Source organism: Cyrtonyx montezumae, unplaced genomic scaffold, assembly GCF_038088225.1.
Source record: "Cyrtonyx montezumae isolate F1298 unplaced genomic scaffold, pur_monq_1.0 scaffold_7, whole genome shotgun sequence".
Taxonomy (NCBI): Eukaryota; Metazoa; Chordata; class Aves; order Galliformes; family Odontophoridae; genus Cyrtonyx; species Cyrtonyx montezumae.
Genome location: NW_027072078.1, coordinates 14,091,269 through 14,111,392, shown reverse-complemented (window position 1 = coordinate 14,111,392; position 20,124 = coordinate 14,091,269). Strand labels below are relative to the sequence as shown.

General features: G+C 35.7%; 1 protein-coding gene across 5 annotated transcripts in view; it reads right to left on the bottom strand.

Annotated features, from left to right (window-relative positions):
• Positions 1–20,124, bottom strand: part of OSBPL6 (oxysterol binding protein like 6) — an 82,412-nt gene that overhangs the window by 23,651 nt on the left and 38,637 nt on the right. For 3 of the 5 annotated variants that reach the window (XM_065750593.1, XM_065750594.1, XM_065750597.1), the window contains 8 exons: positions 10,794–10,889; positions 7,928–8,050; positions 4,642–4,695; positions 3,805–3,918; positions 3,519–3,683; positions 2,903–3,035; positions 2,337–2,440; positions 1,316–1,408 (listed from right to left, as the gene is read on the bottom strand). In XM_065750593.1, coding sequence (XP_065606665.1) covers positions 1,316–1,408; positions 2,337–2,440; positions 2,903–3,035; positions 3,519–3,683; positions 3,805–3,918; positions 4,642–4,695; positions 7,928–8,050; positions 10,794–10,889 — 882 coding nt within the window. The remainder of the gene's footprint in view (positions 1–1,315; positions 1,409–2,336; positions 2,441–2,902; positions 3,036–3,518; positions 3,684–3,804; positions 3,919–4,641; positions 4,696–7,927; positions 8,051–10,793; positions 10,890–20,124) is intronic. The other 2 variants (XM_065750595.1, XM_065750596.1) reach the window with 1 other exon arrangement.

Below are 20,124 nucleotides of genomic sequence, written 5' to 3'. Positions count from 1 at the left end.
AGTGTCACTTTGACAGGGTGTAGGCAGCACAGAAACAGCTCATAATTCCTCATGGAGCACCCTAGATCATTGTATATTGACTGCCTTCATCATTTTTACATCTTTTTTTCATTGAGAGGAATTTCTTAAGACCACTGTGCTATGAAAGAAGAACATGTGGTGTTGCCTCCTCTTTCCACCAAGAGCTTCCATCCATTTTCCTGGTATTTTTTCCAATAGAATACCATTATTCAGCAACAAGGAAATACAGTCATCTTTCACATGCAGATAATAGATTATAACATAACCACCAAAATTCCTTTGTTAATAAAACTTATACTTCATTGTTCAACATGTTCTAATTTACCTAGAACAAAAGGTAGAAAGTCACCTACAACAACTGCAATCAGAACGCTGGTGCAAGTTTCTTTCCTTACAGTTTTCCTTCCATAAGATTGTCTGGCTTCTTACTGAGGACTTCTTACTGTGTTTCTAAGTCACAGAAATTCCTTATTGTGTCTCTGAGGGACATACTAAAGATTTTCAAAATCTGCATGAATTTCAAAGAATTTAAATGAATCTGAAGTTGCTGACATATATTTATTCTGCAGCAGACAGCACAGTGGTAATTGCTAGCTGCTGAAGTCAGTAAACTATAGTCTTCATTAGCAGTTAATAAGTTATAAGAAATAAAACTAGTTTTGGATTAGGTGTCAAAACACACAACTATTTCTGACAAAACAAAGTAAGACTCCTTGGATCTAGAAGTGACGTAGGATGGTTTCTATGCTTATTTCTGTGCTTTTACTTTTCAGCTCAAAGGAAGGATGGTGTCAATTGTTTTTTTTCTTCATGGAATTATTCTTTTGTTTCATTTGATTTGTTTCCATAGTAATCTTTTTCATAAGGTAGGGCTTTTGAAAATCTCCTTGGTAATGTTTCTAGTACAGGTCTTGATGAAGACCACTGACATGATTAGTATTTTGTTCATGTGTTCTGCTTTACTCTGACATCACCTGCTCAGCTGTGTCTCTCTGCAAGTTTAAGATGGAATATCAGTATCCCCATGTGCTGTATTGCATACTGGGTTTTTTGCACCTTAACTGACTAGTGCTCAGCTTCTCTTCCTTTCCCTAGGTGGCAATGTTTTCATATGAATGTAAGTAAAATCAATACATTTGTTACTATCTTGTCTGTCTTTTTTTAATATTTAATTTGCATAATTAGGAACACAGGAGACAGTACACTGATTTCCTACTTTCAGTTAATATATCAGCTCATGCTTATAAGTTAATCTACAAGTACAGTGAAAAGGAAAACATTGTGGATTCAGTACCTGAAGTTGAATTTTTGAGTCTTTGCTGACACTTTTTGTTCTCCATCGTCTTGTGACCCGCTTGTCTTTCTTTGAAATATCTACACAGTTAGCCTACATTACACAAATAGTTAAAAGCAACAAGGTACTATTAAGTTGACACAAGCAGTACAGACTGTACACAAGTTAGTAAAGAATTGTAGTGTTAGACATCATGATATTAGAAAGTGAGGAAAAGAATACTTCTGCCATGACCTGCAATTACAGCAGTGACCAGCTGCACATGCCCATGCCCTTTCTATAAATAAATGGTGTGTTTAACTTATTTAGCAAAATTACTGGTATACTTTCTTCACAGTCCACAATATTTAGGAACAGATTTTGAAATCCTCATGGATTTCTATTCTGTTACTATCAAAGAATTGCAGAGTTCACCTCTTCCTGACATCTGTGGTAAGCCCCCCCATTGGAACCAGACCTTCTAACACACAAACAGCACTGGGAGACTTGCATACACAAGTGGGCTGAGTGAAAAAAGAAGAAAGTACTAAGATTTAGAATCTGTTGTTGCTTTCTTGTTGTCAAGAGGAAAACTCACCCCAAAGTGGGAAATGGTCCAACCTTTGGAACCTTTGTGACTATACCCTCTTTTCTAGAACATGCAATGTTCTCCTATCTTGAGGGTTTGAATCTCCACTTCTTAAAAATTTTAAATAGTATCTAACTGAGCACAATAACAACTCCTTGAATATAATTTCACCGTGTACATATAATTCTATTGCAATGGTTCTTAGTTCTGCTTTTGCAAATAACTTAATTACTTGATTCTTCCAATTTAACTCAAATAATCTTAATACATCTTATCCATTTACACATGAAACACTATTACACATGATTAAGATAAACGTTATTGAGATAAACCTTCCATCCAAGACTTACTATAATTTCAGAAAATCAATTCTAAGTTAATAGATAGCATCTATATAAAACCTTCAACAAGACCAACAGATGTTTGAACATATTTATTAACAAACTGATTTACCTGCATGTCTGTGAAATTTGGTGCAGACTGAGTTCTCTGAAGTATTTCTAAATTTTGAAGAAGTTTACTGAGTTCCACAAGGTTTGACTGACAATGAGCAAGATCTAAAATATATAAAAACAAAAACAAAAAAAGGGGTTTTCAGTTCACATTTTTTATTACTCTGCCACAATGTTCACCATTGGAATTGTATTGTATTATATAAGTCAAATGCCCCAAACCTCAGTAGTAAAGCATCTAAGTAGTAGCCTTATTGTCTTATTGCATTCAGATGTTGAGTACACTATTACTATGGCAGTCAAAAAAATGTTTGGACCTTAAAAGTTAAGCATACTTTAACAATGATATCCATTAAGATAATACGCATTATTAAAATAAATATTAAAAGCAACATCCTAACACAACCAATGAGGGAAGTTCCTTTGACAAGTATCTGATTTATTAACCATAGAACTCCCTCACAGGCATGTAAAAATGCTGTTTAACCACTTCCATTGACTGTATCTTATTTCTTACCAAGAAGATACTTTGCTCAAAGGGCAAGGCACAAAAAGGTAAAGACTAACCTTCTGCACATCTGTCCATCTCTTCTGAGTCCTGCAACCATGCTGCTACTTTACTCTGCCCAGTAGTGCAGGTTGCAGGAAGGCTGTTACTGCAAGGTATAGGAGATTGCCATGGGAAGCTATTTTGTTGTACCTAAGGTATAATAAAATGCTTACACTTATTTTTGCATGTGATGCTCAGCCATTGTAATCATCATACTTCTTTGGAATTAAATATTCATATATACATTCTAATTGCAGTGTCATCTGTGATTTGACTATGATGCCCATGATGCGGGTATTTCTGTACAGCATGGTGGAAAACCAAACCAAGGACCTCACAGACTGTGCTTGCAAACCATCACTTACAAAAATTGTTAAAAGAAAGAAAACTACAGAATAACAGAGACAGATTTATCTCAGACACAAAAGGCCAGTGCAAATTCTTCTGAAGTCTGTGTGTTCTTTGCCCAGTATCTACAGCTGCCCATTAATGCAGGCTGATGTACTCTCAGCTTTTTGCTGGCTATTGTTCCCTCCAATGAAAACTCCTCTCAAAGCAGAGCCCTCTGAAACTCAGGCTTGCCCATGAACAAGTCTAGCATGCATGAGTTTCCAACAAAAGGACACAACATACCTTTCCATCTGGTACATTAGCAGCTGGTGAAGACTCTGTAGTAGAGGCTGAGGGAAATATATGGAAGCTAGCATCTCTCGGAGATCTCACAATCTCATTCTGACGGTATAACCGGTGGTGCCGTAATTTTGAAACCCATGCATCAAATGTATCTTGGGACTTCACCTACAAAGTAACACATTACCAAGAAGCATTCAAAGTGATACTCCTTCTGCTGCAGCAGAATTCCTAATTACTATTATGTATTTCCACTGTGGATGAAAAGTGAATTTGCACCACTTTTTACCTTCAGATGATAGATGTGTTCTTCTGTATCAAGATCTATTCTGCGAGCCTTCTTTTTAATAGACATAACAGATAAGCCTACATCAATACTCCCATGTACTTTGCCCTTCTGTATCTGAAATCAAAAAGCAGAACAAGAAATAGGTAGCACCATGTATTTCATTACACATAACAGCAAAATAGCTGGTGTTGAAATGTTTTCCCTTTATAGGAATTCATCAATGTAGATACAGGTTTTAACTGTAATGTGTTTTAAGACTAAAAACTTCCTGTTTTTATAGATGAGAAAAATAACTCACAAGCACAGAGCCAACTCCAAAATAAAAGTGTGGTGGTTCACACTAGCACATAACTACAGGTTAAGCAAGAAGCAGAGAAAATTAAACAGCACTTAGCTCCCTGCTGCTAAAGCTTGACTGTAATTTGTATCTAATCTAATTTAATACTACCCCTTATATCTTTTGAGTGCATCACAATCACTTTTCTGTCCTACCCACGTATCTCAAAATAATCAGCTCTCCCTGACATAGGGGAAAAAAAAGAGAAAGAAAAAAAAAAAAAAAAAAGAAGACAGTACACAGGGTCATACAGGGTCAGGTTAATCTTTTTAACATCTTCATTATATAAATTAAGTAATGCAGCCTCAGTTTTCACAGAAGTAATATGAGGCAGAAACTGGAGTAAAATAACTCAAACAAAAACTTATATGCTTTCCATATTCAGATCTCTCTTTGAATCCATCAAGAACTTTCATGTGCCTAGTGTGAGAATGAGATTTAATCACTCTAGCAGGTTGACTTCTAACACAAATTTTAAAATGGTATTCAACTTTACTTACGTCAATTGGTGACTTTGAATATTTTAATAGTCCATTATCCAGGACGAAAAACCTCTGAAAGTGGAAAGAAAAAAAAAAAAAGAAGTTTTTTCTTTAATGATCAGATGCAACTTAAACTGTGCATAATAATCAACCTGCAAAAGAAAATGATAACTCTGTAACAATGATGAACCATTTACAGGTTGGAAAGAAGTATTAATATGGTAGTAATTTTTTTCTCCTTCTTTGATAACAGTTATCTTTTAAGTGTGAAAACCTATGTTAAGTTTCCAACAGTATGCTCTATGTTAAACTTAAAAAACCTGAAAAACGAAGGATATTTTTTCTGGTTTTTGGCCATTTCAATAAGGTCTACAAGGCAACACCGGCTAGAAGAGAGAAATTTTTTTCTTCATTTTCCTCCTGTTGTCTTCCCACATAAGCTGGTCACGTTTCAACATAACTGCTTGTCCTCCCTGCAGAAGCTGAAAAGCTTTTCCTAGTGCAAGAACTACACCCTGGAAATAAGTGTATATATTCTTGTGGTCTCCTGGATCTCCAGCTGGGATGTGATACAGGAGATGAGACATAGCTCTACCATCCAAAACTACACACAGCAGATCTCTGTACAGCGAAGCAAAGATGAAGTTGTGATTCATACCGATTATACTTTCTCTAGCTGTAATCTAGATGTGCAATTACAAGTGGAAATATTACAGCATTACCAGCAACATACCTGGTTGCTGGAGGGCTCATGTTTTGTATGTTTGTTAGTGATAACGGTGTGAGTCACTGTATCTTCACTGGTACGGTAACCAGGAATAAACAAATTAAAGATAACATGATGATACCTACCTGTGCAATCACTACACCTTTATTTTGCTGAGCTGTTATTTTCCCTGCAGCAGAGAGCAGAATCCCCTACTCAACATGCCTCTCCAGCAATTAAAGCTGCTGTAGATTGTGCGGACTAGACAGCTCTAGCTGCATTGCGGACAAGTTAGCATAACATTTGGCAAACAACATAAAGATGCAGCCTGGCAGGAAATGCAGATGTTTACTGAGATTCACTAATTTGTGTTTTCAACACTAACTTAAAAAAACATGCAAGTAATACAAACTAATTCATATTTTTAGAGCCTGACCTAAAGCACTAATATATGCCAATGATCTGGAACACGGAAAACTATTACCCAAGACTCTTTATGCTGTCTCATATGGAAGGGAAGCACCATGTTTGCATGATGTGAGCCTGTTAAACTGACGTTATGAGTAGGGTAAGTACTTGCATGCCAGAAGATATCTCCTGAAGATGCCTATAGAAATGATGGTATCAACATCTGATATGGTGATAAAATTCCAGTTTTGCTGGAGGTGCAGCTTCTTGAATAAGATGTCAAAACAAAAGAGTTGTTGAGTTTTATTTTTACTAGGTATGGTCATTAATGGACTTCAGAAGGACATGGTGTTAATTTCATGTTGTTCTACCTCTGTAGTCTCAGCACAACAATGACCTTTTATCACACTCCATTTCAAAACATACAGCACTTCAGAAGATAAACTACTAATTTGTACGCATTATAACTGGCATACTAATAAAGTCCACTGTGAGCCATCAATATGTGATATGCAGTATACAACAGAGTATTCTCTGGCTTTGCTGGTAGGTCACTAACAGCACATGGTACAATCAGTTTCTGGATATCCTAACAGTGCTCTCACCACAAAGTAGTGTTACAGAAATGACAAGATATCAAGGCAATTGTTAGAAAAAAATGATTAGCCAGTATTTTCTAACCCAAAGTTCAAGAGCTCAATTTCCTCTTGATGAAAGTAGAGCAGAGAGGGAGGCTGATCTGTGAGGCTCTTAATCACATTAAAAATTACTTACACAGACAACTGCTCTAAGGTCGGGATAAAAAAGGATCACAGAGCAGAATCTCCATTTCAGAACTGTTGACATGTAAAGTTCCTACAACAAACTCTTATCCAAGAAACAACACATTAACGTATTGTATTTTAAAGGAGCAGAAACAGTGAACTATACCACACATTCTTGTACATCAGATGAGATTTCTTGCTTCTTTGTTTCTGCTGTTTTGTTTTTAAGTAAGATTGCTTTTTCTGTTTAGTATTTCAACAATGCCAGTTTGAAAACCTGTAGCTTCCCTAGGCTAAATTTGAGTAGTACATAAATATTTGGATGCAAAAACATAAATCCTAGATAAGTAAAACAAAACAAAAACAAGTAAGGTTGATAGGCCAGCAGAAAAAAGGGTAGCAAGGCAGGTTGAATTCTCATACATTAGTATAACACTCACAGAAAATACAGAAATTAGATTTATACTAACACAGTGTGAATATGGACACAGACCTAAGTTCTGTAATGCTGACCAAAAAAATCAAAGTTAACATTTTACTAGGAATAAAAAAGCCATTCATAACAGTAGGTTTCACTATTCTTCACAATACAATGCATTTTGTCCTAGAAAATGAACCTACTTGAACTACCCCAATGTGCACAATATGGCTAGGCATCTCTAACTAAAATCTTGCTTGAAGAGGATTGTAAATAAGCATAATAATTATGTTATAAAATACACAGAGAAGAGATAATGAACACTGGGTTTAGTGTTAACAAAAAGAAAAATATCCATGGAGAAATATTTCCATATTAAATAAACAGAAATAGAAGATTTGGGGTGCTTTTTTTTGTGTGTGTGTGTTTTTGTTCTGTTTTGTTTTGTTTGTTGCTGTTGATGTTTGTGATGGTGTTTTGTTAGTCCTGCTTCATTTCTACATGGAAGATTGCAGACACGCTGACTAGCAAATTCAGGGACAAGGATAAGCAAATCTGCTCAGCCAGCAAAGCTGAAGGAAAAAGAACTCCAAGGGATGCTCTCCAGTAAGAACACCTCGGTCCACATCAAATCTCTTCTTGGCTCTCCTGGAGTCCTGGCTACTTCCATGTGAACTCAAGACAAATGTACGCTGCACAGCTATACTTTGTTATAATGTATTTGAAAGGATGAAAGGAGTATTGGCTAAGTCTCTTAAAACAGAAGGCATCTATTACTTACACTGTCTGCCTGGATTTTGAATATGATGTTATGCAGCCAGCCCTGCAATGTTGAAGCCACAAAGCTGTGTGTGCAGACTAATTCTTTACACACTCTGAAGATAAAGTCATACACTGAAATCCTGAGCTTTTATTTGTCAGTCATCCTATATCCTATCTTCTCAAGGCAAAGGATTCCAACTCATAAAGGGAAGCAATAATCTTTCAACTATTTTATGAGAACTTTACCTTGTGCCAGCCTTTTAAGGGCCATTTTCTCTTTTTCAGCATGAAGCCTTCATGTTTGTCTGGCTTCTGGACATTAGTCTGACCAATTTTCAGACCCTCTATGATTTCCCAGCTGTCAGGTTCCTGGCGAAAAAGCATGGAGACGTACTGATTAATAACTGTGTACACACAATGTAAAATTCCATTTATATGTAGTACAAATTCTCCAACTCAAAACAAAGAATAATTGCATCATTGAGCTAAAAAAATTTGACAGATGTTGCAAGTGGAATGTGGGCAGAATCTGCATGTTCAAAATGTACCTTTACTCAGAGTACTCCTTCGCTAAAAACAGTGAAATTGTGAGGTGAAATGTAGAGATTTTTCTGCTAAATACATGGGCATGTAATAACAGTATACTTTGCAGAATTTCCTGATCATAAAAATATGTCAGCTCTCCTATCTTAAGAGTATAATCTACATTAACTTTGGGTACTCTTAGTTTTACTTGAAATCTAAAGTTCAAATAGAAAAGGTTGACCTATGGTTGGTCTGAACACAGCCAGCTCTTGTCTTCAGTGGCACTTTGTGATGACGAGTTGTAGAGGATAATTACACCTTTACAAATAAGTAAAAGGAAATTAATCTTTTTGAAAGTTACTTGTCATTCATTTTTATTGCATTAAGGGAAATGCTGTGGGAAGCTAACTAATTCTCTCCCTAGAAAAAAAGAATAGAAGCTGCATCATTTCAGACATAATCAGCTGTATGCCTTTCTGAGAGCCAATTACATCACACTCCTTGCACATACCACTTGTTATTGTATGACCACTTGTACAATTCAGGTCTGACTTGTGATGTATCATAGTGAACAGCTGAAGAACAATGCTTTTAGAGAGAAAAATATCATATCTTTATTCATATCCCCTTGCTGCTATCACAAACCAACAAAATTATACTAAGTTGCAAACTAGCATTTTCTCAGCTGTCATAAATCTCATTGATGTTATGCAAAGTGACTGGGAGACAGAGGAGGTCATCAAACATTTAAAGACAAACAAAAATCGTTTCCTCCATTTCCCACAAACCTACTCACAGCCAAGCACTGTCGTCCCTGCCTGTGTTACAGAACTTCAGTTCTGTTAACATTGTCGTTGTGGAAATACAATTAGAAATGTAACACCAAACTTTACATTTATAAGCCTGAATAAGAAGTCGCTAATCTAAAAAGGATGACAAGCTCTGTCCCAAGTAATACTAACTACGGCAAATTTTAATAACATTTTTTAACTCTGTTTAACTTTCCCTGCATAACTGCAAACTGAAACTATCACAGGGCCAGTAACACAGCTCAAAAAACATCACTTAGATTTCACTGTGTTTTGATAGGATGTTCTATTTCCATTACTGTAGTAAGAAGCATATCTACATTATTCTTTCCCCATGAAGCACTTGGTTCTTTAGGGTGGAAATTAAACTATGAGTCCCCCAGGGCAAGCAGAGGATTTCTCCACCACTCTGCCAACTGACTCCTCATCATATTGATTTCTCCCTTAGAAGATCAGCTGTGGGCATAAGTCTTTTATCTTCTAGATAACATCAGTATTGATTACTTCTCAACCAGAAATCACACCATCTCACAGAGCTATTCATTTAACTGAAAGGCCAGATACAGGAGGACATAATGAGCCATTGTTCAGTGCAGTAACATTTAGCTGACTTGCTGCACCAGTGTCACAAGCTATTATAAAGTCACCCTAACAATCCTAACTGTGGCTCACAACATCCTGGTTTAGTATGTAATGAGATGTACCAAGTATAAGGTACACTGTGCCACAGACCATTCTACTGCAAGAACAGCCAGGAAGGGGAAAAAAAAAAAAAAGAATGACAGCAAAGGGTTCTAATCTGATCCTGGATCACTCAAAGCACAGCTGTACTGCTTCAGGACTTCTGTGATTCACTGCACCTTAAGTGCACAATAGCTCTGCATGGAGTAGCAGGACCAGGGAACATGCACAGACCTTACAGGCCCAGTTCTACATATGCCCCAGGCACTGGCAAATTTGGAGTTGTTTGGGGTTTTTTGTTTGTTTGTTTGTTTGTTTCAAATAAGCAGAGCAGTTTCATTCTTGTATACTAGAATAGCACATTTCATGTTGAATATTTTTCCCAAATATTATGAGTTACAAATATTTAATTTCAGGTTGTTTCTCTATTCTGCCAAGTATTCTATCAAAGAACCCTCACTTTTCAGTAACACGCTTACATTTTATATGAAGTATCATAAAATGAAGCCTTCTTTATTGAGAATTGGGCTTATTTAGAATCAGTCCTTCCAGAACTCAGGAATTCAGACCAGAACACACTACAAAGCATCGTGTACAAGGCTGTGTCTTTCAGGAATTAGTGCTGTTTACCCTACAGTTCTATTGAAGGCCTCAGCAATAGCTTTAAACATCAGAAGACTACAAAAAGACATGTAATTAGGTGGAATGTTCTATATATTTTTAACCAATATCATTACTGATTGGTAGCGCTTTTTGGGCTTGGATGTATTATCTTTTTCTAATTGGACTGGCACATTTCACACAGTCCCCACTAGCTCCATATTCTGGGATAGTAAATCTTGCTCCTAGGAGATATTCACAAGCAGAAAAAAGAACTATCTCCACCATCATCCAAATCCTTGATTTTGTTAATACAACATCTAATAAAGATTACTGGCCCCCCTGACGCCTAAGGTGGCAAACAGGAAGCTCTGGAGCAGTGCAAAATGTATACAATGACTGATACATAAAAACCAATATCCTAAAGCTTAGTCAAACTACATTGTAACAACAGAAGGAAACACAGTGCTTGGATCCCAGTCTGCGCCCTTGCTTACCTTGGATAGAGAGATAGCATCTGTTTCAAGGAAATGCTTGCTTAAGGAGGGGTCTGTGCTTCCCGAAGAAGCCTTCCGCTCCAAAATATTAATGCTCTAAAAAAAAAAACAAAAAAAAAAACCCACCAATAAATAAATAAATAAACAGAACAAAACAAAGCAAACAAAAATATCCCACAACCCTAAGGATGACCACCTATTAAATTAAAGGTAAATTAAAAGTAACTTTACAAATGCATATTAAGCAATGATTGACTGATCATAATAGTCTTCATAGAATATACTTTAGAGTATAATTCAGAGTATATAACAGATACAAAGCCTGGCTCAAAACATATATGAAGTACTCTTCATGTACATGGAGTGATAACATAGGTGCAAATGACTGCAGAAACCATTAGGGAATATAAAAATACATGTAAACAGTAGAATAAATATTCTTGTTTATACAGATAACAAAGTATACCAAAACCACATCTGAAGTAAATTAGAATAAATGCAGATATCCAAATAAATGCATATTTAACATAGGCTGCAGAGTGACTGACTGATCTTACTCTCTTTTAGTTTGTACCTATGAACAAATATAAATGTATGAGAAAGGCCGTTGCTGTCAGTGGAGATAAGTAAGCACCCTTGTCACCAGGCAACAATAACTGGCACTTATTTTCAGTTACTGTAATTCAATTTTACAGTGAAAAAATTAAGATGAAAGCAGCAGCATCATGTTATCTGCCCCATTCTTCAGGGTCAGCAAGAAGAGCATTGTCACCCATGCTTGAAGTTTTCTGTTTTATCAAAGAGAGGTAAAGGTGTTATTAAGCCCAGTGACCAGACAGATGAGAGAAGGGCTGTATTTATTTAGCATAAGATCCTCCTCTACATGTTGAATAATTTAATATATTCATTTGAATAATAAAAACTACAACAAAATGTTTTGATTGTAAGATGAAATGCTACATTTGAACAGGGCATCAGATTTGAAGAATATACAATACAACCTACATATATTCTTCCAAGGAAGATTAAAATGCCTCAATTATCACAGCCAGGACAACTCCCAACTTTCATGCCAGTTCTGCTTGGCAGGCAGGAACCCCTCCATCTTGAGATGGAGCAATGCCCAAAACAGATGTTCTGAAGGTCTCAAGTCTAGCAGCCAATGCAGTTAGTTGTTATGTAAGTGCTACTTCATTTTGTAAAATATTTAGAGTAGAGCAACCCAGCAGCCCCGGGTTTGCCAGATCTCCACTGATATTTTCCACTACATGATTTTAAGTCAGTGTTTGTATACATTGGCTCCTTTGTTTCCTTAATCAGCCCTGTTATTGCAGTTCCACTACAGCTGAGAAAATACATGATTAGCTAACAGCACTTTAATGGATGCTGAAATTTTCAACTATTTGTTTAGAAATCAGAAAATGAACACTTTTAAAATCAAATTGCCTTCTTCACACTCTCTATTTCAAAAAGTGTTATCTCATTTTCTGTAAATATCTGCTTTCCAATTCTTTTCTGTCATAGTGACCATTACACTGGTACAAAATACTTCCTTTAAATTTGTGACATGTCTCTAGAACAGTGTTAAAATACATTCTTTGGTGCAAAATGTTTTCCATTAATGCAGGTTATATATCTGCAGAATTACTGTTGGAAATTACACTGCTAGAAGTTGCTTAACATTCTGAAAAGCAGTTGTTTCTACAATACAGGAATTTATGTACTGAGAACAAAATAAAGAAAAAATATTGAGAGCTAAATGTTGTCTTTTTTTTTTTAACAAGAAAAATGGAATCAATAATGTCAGCTGTCAAAAAAAAATTAATAATAATAATAAAATAACAGGAAGCCTATGTATGGAGAACACATATGCTGATTCTGCCTTGTGTTCATTTCACACATCTTCCCAAAGGAAGCTGATGGAAGAGAATAATGATATGATGATGTTTCATAACCTCACCTTCTCTGGAGGACAAGAATAGAAAATGGATTTTACAGTATCTTTCCATGTATCTCGAATCTCTGAAATTGACACTAATATCAATTTTATTTCTTAGTGAAGAGGGCAGTGACCCATGCACCTCATCTACCAAAACAAATGTTTGTGTCTGGAGCACCTGGTCTCCATCAGACCACAGAGGCTGAAGACTCTAATTCTTCTTAGCTGAATATGACTTTCCCTCAGAGAAAAAACATGAAGTGTGTATTCAAACAGAAAGAAAAGTAGAGATAGGAAATCCAATGTAGAACACATCATAGTAGTAGTTGGGTAGAGATAGTGATAGGAGGATGGTTGGACTAGATGATCTTATAGGTCCTTTCCAACCTTATGAACTTATGAACTTATGGTAGTCACACCCCCGTTTCTGCTTTGCCACTTAATTATTCAATGGAATTAATTGTATTTAATGCAGTGAGCTTTCTCATTCAATTTATAATATTGACTTTAAAGGGAAAGACAAGCTGGTGAGAAATGTATCACTCACTTTGAGCTCAGACCCTCTTTAGTTTAAAAATATGCAAAACATGGCTATTAATTAATGAAAAAGGATTGGTGGGTGACTGTTCTTGCTCACAGCATTTAGTATGAGTGTCGAGACATAACCTGTGTCCTGTCATAACCACAGGACGTAGTCTGATTGCTTCTACAACATCATATGAAAGAGAGCTTTCCTCTTTTCTGGTGGTAGATTTATTATTATTATTATTTTTAATCTAAAGTACTAATCTGTGTATCTTTACTTATCTGCTATTCACTAGCATTGTTTTTACAATCTAGATAACCCTGAACAGACTTGAGCTCTGCATTTGAATCCCATGCTATATGAAGGGTAACAATTACTTTGTCATCTAAAAACAGAGCATTCTCCAGTTATCTGAAATACAGCAGCAGTAGTAGGGGAAATGCAGTGTTGCTTTTTAAACAGAGCTGTGATATATGCTGAGTTAATGTACAATATTACTTGCAAATAGAATAACCTTGAAGTCTGTTTTTATCTTAGGCTCCTCCTCAGTCAGGTCTGACTTTCCCTTGGCTGATGCTGGAACAGAGACAGAGTCGTATATATCATAGAGACAGGGGCGATTACAAAGCAAAGCAACCATGCCTCTAATGCTCTATTTCTCCTTTCTTTCCTCTCATCTGTTTCTTTTCTTTTCCTTTATAAAATCACCATGGTTTACCTCTATCCCCAATCTCCCCAACAGACACTGCTCCATGCATCTCTTGAGTTACTAACACAGGAACTCAGCTATAATTTATGAATAGCAAACAGAGTTTATATTTTTTTTCTTCCTGTAACACATGCTTATCCTGTACAGAAACACATTTAGAAGTAAAAGTTGAATTCTTAACGCTGCCTCTTTGTAACCATTTTACTGAATGACAAGCATATATAAGTAGTTCTATATCAAATTCATAATAAGCCAGTATTTAGTAACCACTTCTTTCCTGCAATATACAATGCAAATAAAATTCCTGCATTACAGCAGAGGATCCTTTACTTTTAGAGGAATTTTTAAATAAGCTGAAGAGAGGTAAGCTCTTGCTCCTCACATGAGTTTCTTAGAGAGAGGCATTAACAGAATTAGGCAAAGCAGAAAAAAGCTGTCATCATGCCAGCAATCAGTTGGAGTGACTTAGGATGACTACCAAATCACAGCCTGAGTCTTTGATGACATTGTTCATCTCTTGCATTTTGGATTTTGACAAGCCAAACTCAAAAAAGAAAAACCAAACCCAAAACATATAAACTGACAATATCTGACAGGGAGATTGTAAATGTTTGCTAATGATACAAACCTTTACTATAACCATTGTTGAATTACAATTAAAAAGGGCTGATACTTCTCTAAACAGACCCAGGATGCCAATAGATTTTATTAATGCTAAGTAGTAAAAGAAAATTGGGGAAAAATATCCCTAATAACACAATAAAATTTCTATGCTACACCAATTTGTTAACTAATTCAAGAATCCATGGTGAATGGCCTTCAGAAAAATATATACCCTAATAAATGGTTGCAAGTAAGTCTAAGTTAACATAAATCAAATACCAGAAATTTGGATAGTCACCTACAAATGTACCTAAGTTCAGAAAAAGAAAGCCCTTTCTTTTAGGGGCTGACTTTCCCATTCTCATGTAAGCTACCCTCTTACACCTTCTTAGTACCATTTAAATTCCCATATGCAGTACAATAATATCAGTAGCTATGGAAATAACAATGGTATTTCAAAAATTTTTTCATCAGCATTCTTTTCTATTTTTAATGAAATCTTACACTCCTGAAGGAAAAAAAAAAAAAAAAAAAGATACAGTTCTGATTTAACAGCTTCATTTTCAATGCTAGGATAAAGAACTTAGGAAAAAATAAAAAAAGAAAGCCATCAGAACAGAAAATAATGTACTGTGGGATGCCCTTATTTTGCCTAATACATTTCTATGTCTTGAACGCAGATCCTTCCAATCTTGTGCAAGTGTCTTGAAAACAGAAGCTTTCATATAATGCCTTCCATTATCTCCATCTTTTTGGCTTTTGTGTCTTTTATCTCCACTGAGGAAACAAAACCTAAATCATGCTTTCTTTTATTTTGAAGAAAACATAAACGTCACTTAAGAAGTACTGGACTTCTCAGAATTCATGCATATATCTACATGCACACACTTCTCATCAGTGATCAAGTTAGAAAATGAGTGCATACTACAATAATCTCAAGCAGTGTTTGGGAACACTTGAACAGGATGACTTTTTTGTTTTATTTAATTTATTTGTTTAAGTCCAAGCTGACCTTTTAGTTTAAACATGGTCAAGAAAAGGAAGGGAGACATTTCAGTGCAGGTGTAAGTAAGGCAGATGGGAAAAAATGAGGGAAGAGCAGGAAAGAACAGAGATAAAGTACTATTTTTAGTATATCTTAATCAACATGGGTAATTGAGCTTTTATGCAAGCAATTTCCTGTGTTTTGTAACAGAAGATAGCTACGTAGGCCACCTCTAATCGAACTGACAGTTTTAAAAGAGAAATCTCTCTCCACTGCACACCCATGAACCCCACTGTGCTCCTGTAGAGCTAGAGCCAAGGTAATTCCAACAGCCATGTTGATGGGCTTAGACAAGATATGGCCCCATGGGACAAAACCACAAGTTTGCACATGATCACTCTTGATAAACAAATCAATTGTAGATGACTACTTATGGATTAAGTTCACTGTTAAGCGCTGAAGTGGCAAACAAGGAATCTAGATGGCCTGGGAGTTAAGATTTACTTCAAGTCAAGTGCTATGTCATATGTCACTGAACATTCACAGGGGTGTCTTTTATCTTTGGAAGTTACTCCACTTCTCATTCCAGACATTTTTTTTTAGATGCTGAAATAAAAGCCACTGTCTTCTGAATACAATGAACATTTTCAGACTGTATTAAATACAGAGAATTATAAAAAAAAAAACAAAACAAAAACCTTGTAGAGTAGCAGCAGTTAAATGATTACAAAAATAATTGCATGTTTTTGTTACCAGTTTTACCACTTCATTCTTTGGCTCCCTCAGAAGAATTGTTTACTCTAGTGAGTTGCTGCTATTTAAAAAAAATTATTTAATATTTGCTGCACTACTGCTGCTTCATCTGTGTTATCCAGAAGAGAGTTAATTAGGGAAAGAGAGCAAAAGAGAATTACTTCAGTGCAACAGTACTTGACATTTAATAGCATCTTCAGTTTGAAGTTCTCAAGGAGATGAGCAATTACTATTGAAATAATTCTCACAATCTATTGAGAAGAAAAACTACTTATGAAAGTCTACACTTTGTTACAGCACAAAGCTAGGAATAAAGTTCCCTGTTGCCAGGTCTGTATATTTACTGGACAACTACCTGTCCTTGACTTCTTTCCTTTAAAGCCGTGGAGTGACAAAAGCAAATGAAATTTACAAGTAAAATCAAGAACTTTTTTCACTGATGTCCAATCAGGCTGTCAGCAGTGAGCAAAAATACTTTAATTGAGTTTCTACTCAAATACAGGATATAAAAGTCCTAAAACTTCTACACAGAATATGTTATATTATACTATGTTACAATCTTGTATGAACAACAATTTCTGAAGCATGCTAACAGGCAGGCAGGGATGGTAAAAAGGGCTATCAGCCATACTGTCATTATTTACAAGGCATAAATCTCTCAGAGACAAAAAAACAAAAACAACAACAAAAAAACCCCATCTTTGATATTGTAGCACTGATCATAAGCGATCATAAAGTTGACTTTGAGGTAACTCAATGTACTAAAAATAAACTAAAAAAAAAAAAAAAACTCTGCAAGCATTAACACTCCTAGACCTTTCATCAACTCTCACACATTCAGTTACTCTGAGTGTCCCAGAAAAAGCAGCAAAAATGCTAAATAAAATACTGCAATGAAAAGAGAGATGCTTTCAAAAAACTTCAGTTGACAATAAACAAGATGAACCTCTGGACATGATGTGCCTAATTCTGCTAACCTGGATTTTCAAGCAAAAGTTGCTGAAATCCTTATTTAAAAACAAACAATTAAAAAAATAACTTTTTCATTCAAAGCCCTCATCTTTCAGCCTACATATACAGCTGAAAGACAATATCATTTGAAATGTGAAAGCTCTCCTAGGAGAAAGATAACTATACAAGGCTAAATGAAGCAGGACTAAAAGCAATTCTACTTTTGAATTTGATCTATTGGAAAGGAACCAAGGTTTTGTTGAAAAAGTAATGGCACAGATAGCAACAGAAAAAAAAAAGAGATAAGGGCTGATCATGCCTCCACCACAAAAGAACAAAAAGAAAACTAAGGTATTAGAAGACAAATCTCCATGCTGAAAACAGCAGACGCTGCTAAATTCATTTTCCATCATGTCTTAGATACCCTTCAGATGGTTTTCAGAAAAGTACAAATCTCATCTTTGTTCACAATTTCATTATACTACTCTTCTCCTGTACACAATTTTATTATCATTACTCTTCTCCTGTACCACACACTCTTCATTCTGTGACTGGAGGTTTAATAGCCTGGGGTCAGGCCCCAGTTTACAAAAACGGCACAATGTTAACTGAATAAGACACTTGCCCTCTCAGAACAATATTATTGCCTACATGATGCAGTGAATATATAACATTATAGACTGCAGTACGACTTGCGTACTTAGTCATGAATTAAAATACAGAATATTCACAAAGAGCTTATGCATAACATGCATCTTTACAAAATGTAGCTGCACTTCTTAGAAACAGTGCTAATTTTGCTGAAATTGATGGAGACTCTGTGCTCTGTTGCCCCTCTATGCAGCATTCTCATCAAGACAACACAACTGCCCTGCAGCATGGCTCAGCCCAGGGGTTAATCAAGAGAGGTTTGGCCTGGGCCTCTCTGATCATCCAAATTAACCAAGATTTCAATGAGAACAAATGATGATAAAATTCCTATTACAACAAAGGTTTGATCATGGTTTTTTGGCTACAATACACTCTGTTCTTTTATCAGTTACTTAGCTATGAAGGCTGCAAATTGGCAATGTCAAAGCTTTTGCTGACTGCTTATTCTCTTAAGTGATGTATATTGCTCAAACAAGAAAGCTACATTAAAATGCCAGCATTATATACAGCAAGACATTTTCCACTCTCCCTGATGAGATGATTTATCGTAGTCACGTTCACATTCATTCAGCTTCCTGCACCATAATTTACTGGGAAACTGTTCCATTATTGCTAGTGTGACTTTGACAAGAATTATATGATGGGAAGATATCAGTAATTAACCATCTAGAAATATCAAGTGATATGAATGATCATGTGATATCAAATATCACACATGACAATGAAAGCTACATAGACATTTTACCCAGTCACATCACTTTGCATATCCATACTGATTACCCCCTTTTGGGAGGGTGCTTTTTTCCCAGCTCCTATGAAGGGCTCAAGGAGGCTGTAAGACAGAATTTTAAAGCCTTTTCCCGAACTAAAAACCCCTACAGCCTCAACGATGATCACGTTTTGGGGAAATCCTACAAAAAGCAAAACATATACAAATAATGCCACAAGTGAGGAAAGAACTTAGACATACAATCGTTACATCTAAGAATATGACAAAAGGAAACATCTGCATGTTCACTTCCTTGGATATAGTACCATTTCATGCTGCATTATTCACTCCAGCTGCAGAAGAAAATTGCTGATCCATTAATTCTCCTCAATATTTCTCTCCCTCTACCACTAAAAAAAAAACAAACAAACCCAAAAAACAAAACAAATGCCTGGCATTCTTTTCCTTTCCATTCTACATTTATGCGCCCAGACATACTTGTTAAGCACCTTCAGACATCACTGGATCCAAGATACCTCCAGATGCACGATCACACCACCAACTTCTACAGACTATTTTAAATTCACGCTTCACATTTCAGTGACCAAATATGGACATAAAGTTAAAGATCCATTTTATTCTAATGACAGGTATATCTTACAATACCCTGTTGCCGTGGTAACAAATATGGTAGCTACTAGATTTATGGTAACATGTATTCTCAAAGGCAATTTTTTTATTCTCCCTTGCAAAATCCTACCAAACTACCTAAATGCAAACAATATTTAGAGGATGTGCTCTTAGCTGAGCTAAGCAGTTCTCACAAGTCCTGCATACTTCTTTGGGTTTAACTGCAGAAAAATAAAACATACTGATGCTTCAAACAAAAGATGCCAAAACTCTGGATTTCAAATGAAACTTGCAAAAACTAAGAGGATACTATACTGTAACTAGAATGTAACAGGATACACCTATCCCTGGTTCTATAAAACACAAAAGGGAAAGTATTCATCAACAGTCAACAAACCTCTTTTGCATAAGTTGAATGGCATTAAAAATTATTCTTTAAAATTCCAGGTGCATTTTCTGACTGTTAACAAACATATATCAGAATTCTTTTCATTGTTTAACATTTTAAACTACTTGAAGGTGAGACTATTTACGTTCAAGGCCATAAATGTTATAGTTTTCATCAAAATTCTCTTTACAGTTTTACAAGTCAGGTATGAAAAATATAACTACTTCAGCAGCAGCTGAGCATAAACTTCCCAGCTGGTATTCAATTGGCTGGGAAAACCTTCTTAAGCTACAGTCAGCATACAGTAAACATATACCACACAAACACTTTTCCTGCTTCTTTCTCTTGTTAAGCTGAAAAGAAAAAAATATTGTATTAATGATATTTTCACAGTTCTTTTAAAGCAGGATTATATTAACTTGAAAGCTGATTTAGTATTGAAGATTTCCTTAAGTCCAAGTTTTAGAGCATGTTTTTGTTCTAACCA